Here is a 10,564-nt window from a genome sequence, read left to right on the forward strand (position 1 = left end):
AAATAATGATTTTTTTAATAATAAATGACAAGAACTAAATGAGAAATAATTGCGTGAAATACATTTCCTATCAATCCAAGGCTACAAATTAAATCACAACAATGAGGTTCACCTTCTCCCTTAGGGGAGTGAAAAAATTTATTCTGTACATGCTATCTCCGCTGTTTGTGCGTGTTGTTTCCTCCTTTGTGCATGCCCTATCTTCACTGTTTGTGCGTGTCCCCCCCCCACCCCACCCCTTCCCTTTTTCTCCTCCTTCTGAGGCTTTCTTCATGCCCCTTGGAAGTCTAGCCAACGATGGTGATGACAGGGACAAAGACGAAGACGGAAACGGAGACGAAGACAACCCTTCTGTCTTAATGGAGGAAAGTTTGAACATAAGACGAGGGCTATCTATTGCCCATCTTCATTTCCAGTGTCCGAATTTGCAAATATAGATCTACTATAGATCTACCATGGATTCCAACATGAACCCGAGAGCGCAGTGGCCGGTTTCGATAGACCCAGCTTTTTTCATAGTCACCGTGGTTGCAATTTTTTGGCCTTCATCTGATGACGACACTGCTGTCAACGACGAAGAAGATGTTGCAAATTTCCTGCCTCTCACGATCCATGAGCCGCATCATACCAACAACGTTTTGGCCTTGATCCTTCTTATTGTTGCCTCGACATACTGCCTGACATACCCTCCTCCATCTCCTCCACCTCCTCCACTAAGGTCTCAGTTACCTTCTTCATCATTCCCACCCCCACCATCTCCATCTCCATCTCCATCTTCATCACCACCCCCCTGCAACCACCACTTCCATCAACAACTTCCCCAATCGAACCGAACCTATGTCGTCGTTAATATTTGACCCCAAAACCAAATCGAACCGCATCGAAAACCGGATGAACCCGAAACCAAACCAAAACCGGCTCAAAACCCGACCGACCATCTCCTTTGAAACCGAAACACTCCAAAATTCATAAAAATTGAATAGTTTTGTATACATTTGTATGGAAAATCGAATTCAAACTAGACCAAAAATCAAAACCAACCCGGTTACAAATCGATTTAAGAAATCGAAGTTCAACAATTCATCATTTGGTTTTTTCAGTTGGTGAGCAACGAACTTGGTACAAGCCGTAAACTCAGACGTCCTAAGTTCGACTCTCACTAGGCACACCTTGGGCCACTCACACAGGAGGTGTTTAGTGCTCTTCACTTCTTTTAGTGAAAGTTGAATGGTTCTCATTCAACCTCGGTATGACCTGATCCATGTGGTTGTAGGGTTAGTATGGATCCGTAGGACTAGTCAGGCCGAAGGCTTAGACACTCGTCTTTAGCAAAAAAAAAAAAAAAAAAAAGAGGTGTTGTGAGTGATTTTGCGGCAGACAGTGACCTTCTACAAGTATTAGAAGCGGTTGCCCAAAGATTTTCGATGACAACTCTCCTCATGGGAGAAATGTTTGTCGTTTGCGTTTTTCGATTCAGACTTCATTTGACCATCACTGATGGATGCTTGGTTGCCAATGGCATTAGATCCATTAAAAGAGGTAGTTGGTCATTCGTTGGGCCGTATGCATATTGTGACATTCTGTGTTTGGCATGTGTTGGGCCACATGCATACTGTGATAGTCCGTGTCTGGCATGTGCTGCTCTTAAGCCCATTATGACTCTATCTCTTTCTATCGTGAAAGAGAAATTTGCATTTATTAGTGAAAGTTGTGTTTACAACTGTATGTCTAGGGAAGTTATTGGTTTCGTCCATTCCCTATCTTGGAAGACCCCGTTAATGGCATGTACAATGGATTTGTCATATTTCACTCCTTGGTTTCTTGTTCTATACACTGAAACCTTGTGTAACTCATGTCTTCCATCTGAATGAATAGACGTTTACCAAGAAAAAAAAAATCACAATATGTAGGAAATGAAAAAAAAAACCTACAAAATGCAATACCTTTGTATTCCAATACTTTGACACCATAATTTTTATATGGAAAAAGTTGAGTATGCCATTGATATATCATAAGTAACATCCACTGAGTTTATCTCTCTTGTCCCACTTTTGAAATGACTTTATATCTTCCTTGTATTATCCCATGATATGCCTCCATTGGTGTTGTCCATTAATTTACCATACACCAGTGCTATATTTATACCTTCACTTTTTTATTTTTTAAAAATATTAAATAAAAATGTGCCTTTTTTCTGACTACAAGACATAATTACTTAAATCAACGAAAATGATGTGAGACCTTAAATTGGTTAAAGTTAATTAGGCTCAATCAAAATCAACCAAATTGAAGGAAAAGTCACATGAGATCAAATGTTAGATGCTAATTCCGACTTGTATGTAATATCAGTTTCATAGACTCATCACCATGGTTCTAAGTATTGATATCGGATTGACCGTATCAATTGTATCATATCAATATTAGCTGAGATTAATACTAATACCTGACCGTATTAATATTAGTTTAGAGATATAATAGTTAAAAAGTAAGAGAGTCTAGACCAATTCAATGCGATTCGACTCGTTGATGCCGGTATGATACCGATAACTAAATCCATGCTTATCGGTCTTCAAGCCTGAATCTGACTCGGACACACTACCAAACAATTCAATTCAAATGAGAGGAGAGAGATATAAGAGAGAGATAAACAGAGAAGAGACAAGAAACAAGAGACGAGAGAGACGAGACAGAACAGAAGAGACGAGGAAGGAGCGGATGGATGGGGGAAGATCCATTTGAAGGCGACATCATGTTTACCTGTGGATAATAATTGCTTCCGATGCTTGGAGAAGTTGCAGAGGTGGATTTTTGAATTCTCTCTAATGGCCTCTTGCAGTAGTATGCTTGAAAGCTCACCTCTTGATCAAATATTCTCTTAGGGTTTCATTGTTAGCAGTGATCTTCTGTAAATTGATCTGCTAATTCTGTTTAAGATTTACTAATGATGATTAGGTTTCTTCTTTGGATTTAAGGCCATTTCATGACGAGAAAATTGAAGTTATTATCTTAATTTTTAGGTTAAATTATCTTTCATTACTTTCTGCCTTAAATTTAGAACTTCCAATTCAGCTGGACCCAATTCTCCCTAACCATGTCTTGTCCGTGTCATCCACCGTCTACTTTTATGGGACTTAGGTGGGTTTGCAGGATTCTTAATGGAAGATCTGACTTTTCTTGACTTTTCTTTGCAACTTTTGATTTAAATTCAATTGTATTACGTTTTTGAGGGGCCTTGGTTGGAACTTGTTATGTCGATTGCAATTCTTTCACCGGAATGGTAAGACGATTTATGTTGGGAATCCTCGTTTAATTGCTTTCTGGATTTCATTTCTTAGTTCCGTTTTTTTCTTTTTCCATCTGTTCTCTGGAATTTCCCGCTTACTGAATCTCTCTGCTTCTTGTTTTGGTGGCATACTTTGTAGTTTTTGTTACGCAAACCCTAATGGTATATGTCGCCATTCTCACTTATTATTCTCTTCCCACAGAATCCCTGAACTGAATCCCCCCCCCCCTCTCTTTGAGATGTAGTTTCTTGTCTATATTTGTTGGGTTTCTCAAGAATCTGCCAATGGAGTTATCTGAAAAATTCTTCTCTGGTTACATGCTTTATTTTTTCAATTTATTAGGTCTAACCATCTTTCATTTCCATCTGGATAAATGTTTGTGATTATGTCTATGTAACAGCGGTTAAGAATTGTAGTTATTTGCTGTTTATTATTCATTTTCTTCTTAAGATTTTGTCAATTTTATTGACAGATATATATCTATTCCAATATGAACCAAATCCGTAATCCATAATTCTTTACTCAAATAGTCTACGTTTCATTCCATGTACAGAGTAACTAAGAGGGCTTCTCTGTTGTGGGAGTAAGGAGGATTGAGCTGCTTCTTCCCTCTGTGAAGAGTGAAGACAGATACCTTCGATTGAGCTGAGATGATCATGGTTCCGACATTTGATGCTATAAAGGGTGGTGGAGGCTCTGTCGGGATAGGAGCCACTGGGACTATCAGTTCTTTGATGAACAGGGAATTGGCTTCTGTTAAACGGTCACCACAGTCACCAAAATCTTCTCTAAGAAGATCTCCAACAATCCCAGTTTCGGTTCCTTGTGTTTCTAGGCCTAAAAGGCAACAGAGACCTATAGTGAATGAAGCAACCACTAGTGGCAGCAGCAAGAAGGCACATAGTGTTCCAATGCTTGGATCTGAAGATGTTGTTGATAATAGTCATAACAGAAAGAAAACTGATAAGAAAGGATCTTACATAGTGGAAGTTGTTGATATAAAATGCGGAAGCCAAGAGAAACCATGGTCCAACTCAATCACCCACAAGCTCCGGAAACTTTCTTTCTCAAAGCTTTCTCAGAGCATTAGCTAGAGCTTTAATTTGTTCACGTCGGCCTTCAGGATTGTGTAAGAGAAGCTAGGAACACCATTGGGTCGATTACTATCAGCAACATCCACTAGAGAACAGATGCTGGGTAGAAGCATGCCTCCAGTTGTGCCCCCTTTCTTCTTCTTCTTCTTCTTCTTCTTCTTTGACGCTGTGATCATAAACCCAAACTTGGGTTGGGGGCCATTACTGGTGGATGTGATGTCTGTAATCTGCAACTGAGGTTTCTTCGGGGTTCCATGGCTGGTCAACTCAAGTCTGTTGAAGTAGTCTATCTCTTGTAGGATGAGGGATCCAACGGTGCCTCGTGTACCAACCTCAACTGGAGAGGGTGCAGCCATAGTTGCAGGGGAATTGGCAGCTTTGAGAAGATTCCTTAATACATAAGCTTGAATTGGGTTAGTGGTTTGGGAAGAAGGCATTGTAGGGGAAGAGGAGAAGTGGGTTTGGGTCTGTTTTAGTGAGAAGATTGCTTTGGCCTTCAAGGTTTGGTGGGCAATGTAGCTTGGGCCTCATACATGGTTTTTATACACAAAAGTTATAGTTAAAGCACTTAAAGTGGACAGAATGGAGCGTCGCATTAGTTTGGATGGTGATTGGTGAGTGATACATATCATCATGTTCTTGTGTTTAGTTATTGTAGTTAGTACTTCATATACAAGTATTCAATTTTTTTTTTACTATTGGCAAGAGCATCCTTCATATGTCTGTTGTGCTTCTGAGCGCTTGGCTTACTTATATTGTGATTGTTACGATCTCATATCAGCTTATGGGGTTGATCTCACTTCGGTTTTTATGAAAATTAATGTTGATAGATATGGTCTTGGGTCTCTTCACCTTGTAAGCCGGTTTATGGGGTTGAGTTCTTCGAGGACCCTAACAAAGGGCTCCGCTTAGTGGGTCGCCATGCAACTAAGTGTGAGAACTATGTTACCTGTTTTTTTACCATAAAAGGGTGCTAGTGTAAATTTATTTATTTATTTATTTTTGGTTGACATGGAAAGTGTGAGAACCATGTTAGCTGAAACTGAGAGCGTGAGACTATTGCGGAATCTCCCTTTATTAAGTTTGTTGCTTTATTTCTTCTGTTATAAATTGGGGTCATGAAGAAGTTATGATTGGGGTTGGGTCATGCACATCTTGCTGTGCGAAACGTTATTGCTCTTCCTGGAGCGAGGTGACCAACATAGACGCTATTACAATATTTTCATTGTCCCTACCTTCTCTGGGGGTGTTGGGATCATGGTCTTATGTATGGGTATCAGTATACAGATACAAATCGGTTGTATTGGGTCATCTCTGCGAGTGAAGCAAAGGTTCATTCATCAATAGTAGTAGTAATAGTAGTAGCAACAATTCAAAGGCTCAAAGGGATCTGTTCGAACCAGAACTGAGATTTGACCATTTTGGCCCTGAAAATACCGATATCTTAGTTTTTTTTGGATCATTTTACTCTCCCTTGTACTGATACCCCCAATGCCAATGATACTGCCACTCCAACACTATACCTTGAACTGTGGATGGGATGGTAGTAATTAGTAAGTACTAAGTAGTAAATGTTTACCCAAGCATTGACTGAAGTCAATAAATAAATTGATGTGTCATGCTTGAGAGAAAAAGGGAAAATTACAAGATTACTGAAAAATGATTTCGATTTAGCAAATTATTCATCTAATCTTTCTTTTCAACTAAAATATTATTTTTTATGATAAATAAAACAAAGGAAAATCATGAAAGTACATCCAAAATTAGGTCCATTCAAACGGTACCCTTAGTCGATTTAATTAGACTATTCAAAATAAAAATGAGTAATATAACATCATCCAAAACAGTGACCCTCTGGCCTTGTTCAGCTGCTTACAATGTTTGATATTTCTGCCCCCTATTTCCTTCTCTAATCACCACTTCCACCCCTTGACTGCGGTTGAGGAGACAATTCCATAGGAGATCAGTCCATAGTTAGCAAAAATGAGAATGGCAAAAAAACAGAAACGGACGGTACGAGTTTTAAACAATAAAAATTTTAGAATGATACAGTCAAATAAACGGTAAAAAAAACAAAGAATGGAAAAAAATGATAAACAGACGGTATGGGTTTAAAACGTGTAGATTTCAAACAAACGGGACAAAAAACACAAGCACCAATGTTGATTACCTGGCTTACTCAAGAGTATGAGTGATAACATAAAATGGCCTCAAGAATGACGAAAATCAGCAATAGAATCTTCTGTCGAAATTCAGCGCTTCTTCTCCAACAGAACTTAAAAAATATTTCCTTTTCTTTTCCAACAAGATTGTTTCTTATTCTTCTCCAAAACCCTTATCTTTTCTCTTTTTGACAACTCTACTACACACTCTTCCAAAATCGTCTCTTCGTCTCCTACAATCCGCAAAAGAAAAATTGGGCTTGCCATCTCATGGTAAACTTGATTCCACATGGGGTTGGACCCCACATTGTTCTACTCCAACAAATTCCCCCTCATTGGGTTTACTCAAGATACATCAAAATTGCTTTGTGGATGTCCCCTGAGCATGGAGAAAAATTCTGAAATACCATTACCTTGTCTCTGATTATATCAAATCTTCCATTGATGATAGTTTTAATACTTAATTTTGGCTTGATAATTGGAACCCTAATGGGTTTAATTGTTAAATATGGTGATATAATTAAATATGATATAGGATCAAATAGGTTGACTAAGGTGTTTTCCATTCTTCGAGATGGCATCTAAGACCTTGGTCCTAGTACTTCAAATGCTTTGATTGAGATATGGAACAAATTACCAAGTCTTCGGTTGAGAGGGTAGTGGCAACATGATCCTGTGGATGGCTAATTTCTCTTGTTGCTTTACCTCAACTTCTCCGAGGAATTTGATTCATTCTATTGCTTGAATTGTCCTGTGATACAAAATGGTTGGATTTTCATCTGCTATTTCAAGGCATTCATTCACAATCTGTAGAGGTATGACCAATTGTCTTCCCATGTAAGACTTTCTTATGTATAGAAAAATTTCTCTCTCTAATTGTTGCATGTGTTGGAATTCCTTTGAATCCTTGAGCATTTGTTTTTTGAATGTTCTTTCTCCAAGTCAGGTTGGGGAAGCATTCTTCAAACGCTTTAATTGAGTCCTAGAATTATTCTTCAATTTGAAAGAGAATGAAATAGAATTAAATACTTTTAATGGTAAAACTCTTTGTGATCATCTTGCTAAGTTGGCTTTTAGCATTATATCATAATTGGTGGAAAATGAACAAAAGAAAATAGACTACCAATTCAGTGCTATGGAGCAGATTGAATTTTATTCTTCACAATTACTCTGTTTGCTCAAATACAAATAGAAATCACTTCCTGACATCTTTTTGGATTTACCTCCATTGTCTCCTCCTCTTTAGTTTTGTTGTGTTTTCCTTCCTCTTCATCTACCCCCTTCCCCATTTTTTTAATTGTATTCCTCCCTTCTTTAGCTTGTTTATTCCCTCTCTTAGGGGTTGTGGCTCTTCTCTTTAGGGCTTGGTAGGGCTATCTCCTTAGTCTAGCCAATTTGGCTTTATCTGTTGTATCATTGGGTGGGTTGGCTAAAGGTTTGTAGGCCTTTAGATGAAGGAAGTCTAGGAATCAGATTATTAAAGGATATTAGTATGTCCATGCGGTTGAAGGGCCTGTGACATATTGTTTCAGAGAAGTCCATATGGAGTGCTTTCTTTAAGGCTAAATTTTTTAAGGGTAACCATATTGCTTTGGCCAAATGCAAGCTAGTGGGTTCTAAAACTTGGTGGAGGGCCTTAGAGCTTAAAGAGTTTATATTATTAAAGTCCAAATAGCTGGTTGGCTCTGGTGAGGTGAATTTTTGGCTTGATAACTGGTCGGGTATGGGCTCTCTAATCGACTATGTTGACGGTGTCTTAAATGTGAACATTGAGACTCAGTTAAAAGACGTGCGTAGAGGTGATGGCAGTTGGAATCAAGGTGTGCTGAATGTTATTGAATTCTCGGAGATTAGGGATAATATTCTCAACTCCAACATTATATTGTTGATAAATTGGTTTGGACTCCGGTGAGCGATGGCTCCTTCTCTACTAATTCGACATGGAATGAGATTCGATTGCAGTCTCCTCAAGTTCCTTACTCTAAATGGTTATGGAACAAGTGTGTTCCCCCCAAAGTTAGTTTTCTGTCATGGCAAATCTTAAATGGAAAGATTCCAACCGATGATGCTTTGATGAAAATCGGTATTCCATTGGCGTCTAAATGCTCTTGTTGCAAGGATCCTTGGAGGGAAACGACAACCCACACTTTACTAGTGGGAACAACTGCTTCTAAGGTTTGGGATTTTTTCAAAAGAACTATGGACATTGATGTTATATCAACTTAGGATCTTGGTACTAGGATCCTTTATTGGCAGTCTTGTGCTGGTGTCAAGGGTATTTGCGAGTACATCATGGGCTTGTTGCCAACATTTATTGTTTGGGAATTATGGTGAGAAAGAAATAGGAGAAGACATGGTGAAGGCTCACATGCATCAGCTACCATCATTGAGAAAATTAAAGATTGTATTCATGATATCACTTGTCCCACTAAATTCTCTAAACCCCTATCTTTGAGAGATGATCTTATTCTGTAGGTATTTAAGTTGAATCCTCCTATTAGTCAAGGTAAGACTCTTGATCCTATTTATTGGTGCCCTCCCTTTTATACTGTTAAACTGAATGTGGATGGTGCTAGTAAGGGAAATCCGGGCATTAGTGGTGGGGGAGGCATTATTAGAAACAACAATGGGAATGTTCTTGCAACATTCTCCAATTTCTATGGGGTGTATTCAAATTCAATAGCTGAGTTGAGAGCCCTTAGAAATGGATTGAGATTGCGTGGGGAATTGGGTCTCTCTGATTTTTATGTTAATTTTGACTCCTCCTTGATTGTGAAGCTAGTTACCCCAAGATCCTATAATTTGTGGAGCTGTTGGTATTGGTTTCAGAAAGTTATCAACCTCTGCAATTCTCTGAGAGCCCACATGTCGTTTTCATTTCGAGAAAGTAATCGAGCAGCGGATTGATTAGCTAATTTTTCTTGTGAGTCTACAATAAATTTGATTTTCTATGGTGATGATCCTCTTCTAGGTGATCTTAGTTGCATCATTCGAGAGGACAAAACTGGTTTACCAATCTTTTGACTGTAATAGTTATTTTATGAGTGTTTTCTTTTGGGCTTCAGAGTGAGAGAGTGGCTTGTCTCTCCTAGGTTGGGGTAAGGTGGGTTATGTTTCTCCATTTTTTTTTAATAAAATTCTAGGGGCTATCCCGGGTCCCAGATAATATTCGGGGTAAAAAAGAAACATTCACAAAAAAAAAAAAAATCCTTTTTATTTTTTAGTTTATTTTACATTTTTTGTTTGAACTGCATCAATTTGGTATCATAAGGAGTTCTGATTTCGTGAGCACATTATCAAGAGTAATGAAAAATATGAAAAATATTGATTATAACTTTACTACAATTATGACATACAACAATAGAGCATAATATGACACCAAGAAAGAAATAAAATCGGATAGACATAAAATAGAGGATAATTTTAATGTCAATTATAATGTATATCAATTTAAGATGTCAGTTCAATTACCATAATACTCTTATTTTAAGATTTCAAACTTAGTTTCAACCTACACTAACAATTCTTTATATAAAGTCATATTACTAAAACATCTTTTATGAAGACAATTGCTAGCACAATTGATTGGTGCCTTGCCGATAGAATGTAGGCTCCTAGGAGGTCACAAGTTCCATCTCTTGTATTCTCCGTGTTTCTTAAGATACTACTTACCCCTACACTCTCTAGTAGTTATAGTTAAAAAGTCTTATGAGACATTTTAAGAAGAAAAATGTTTTAAAAATAAGAGGAAATTACACTCCCCTCCCTTGTATGTTTCACGTATTACACTTAGGCCCCCTCCGAAGTTTGAAATTACAATCACACCTTATGCTGTTAACTTTGTTAGAAGTTGATGTTACATGACCCATTTACCCCCTTCTCCTTTCTTTAAAAAACACTCTCTTGAGAGTGATCGAGGATTTTGGAATTCTTGGAGCCGTTGGAGGGAGAGAGCTGCCTGATTTCGATCTCCGAGAGAGGTGCCTGACTCCAACGCCGATGTTTGATCCCCTTGAATCGATTG

At 38.2% G+C, this 10,564-nt stretch overlaps 1 protein-coding gene across 4 annotated transcripts; it reads left to right on the plus strand.

The window, feature by feature from the left end:
• The first annotated feature begins 2,407 nt into the window (after window positions 1–2,407).
• On the plus strand, window positions 2,408–4,521 carry LOC122081084. 4 transcript variants are annotated; one of them, XR_006141000.1, is made up of 2 exons: window positions 2,408–2,838; window positions 3,838–4,089. XR_006141000.1 is itself a non-coding variant. In XM_042648051.1 (2 exons), the coding sequence occupies exon 2, from the start codon at window positions 3,935–3,937 to the stop codon at window positions 4,376–4,378; it is 444 nt and encodes a 147-aa protein (XP_042503985.1). In that variant the 5' UTR covers window positions 3,293–3,445; window positions 3,838–3,934; the 3' UTR covers window positions 4,379–4,521. The 4 variants fall into 4 exon arrangements, 1 of the variants encoding a protein (XP_042503985.1); XR_006140998.1 differs by having other exon boundaries at window positions 2,408–2,800; XR_006140999.1 differs by lacking the exon at window positions 2,408–2,838 and adding an exon at window positions 3,145–3,277.
• The last annotated feature ends 6,043 nt before the right edge of the window (window positions 4,522–10,564 follow it).

Source organism: Macadamia integrifolia, chromosome 6 (genome assembly GCF_013358625.1).
Source record: "Macadamia integrifolia cultivar HAES 741 chromosome 6, SCU_Mint_v3, whole genome shotgun sequence".
In the NCBI taxonomy this organism is placed as follows: domain Eukaryota; kingdom Viridiplantae; phylum Streptophyta; class Magnoliopsida; order Proteales; family Proteaceae; genus Macadamia; species Macadamia integrifolia.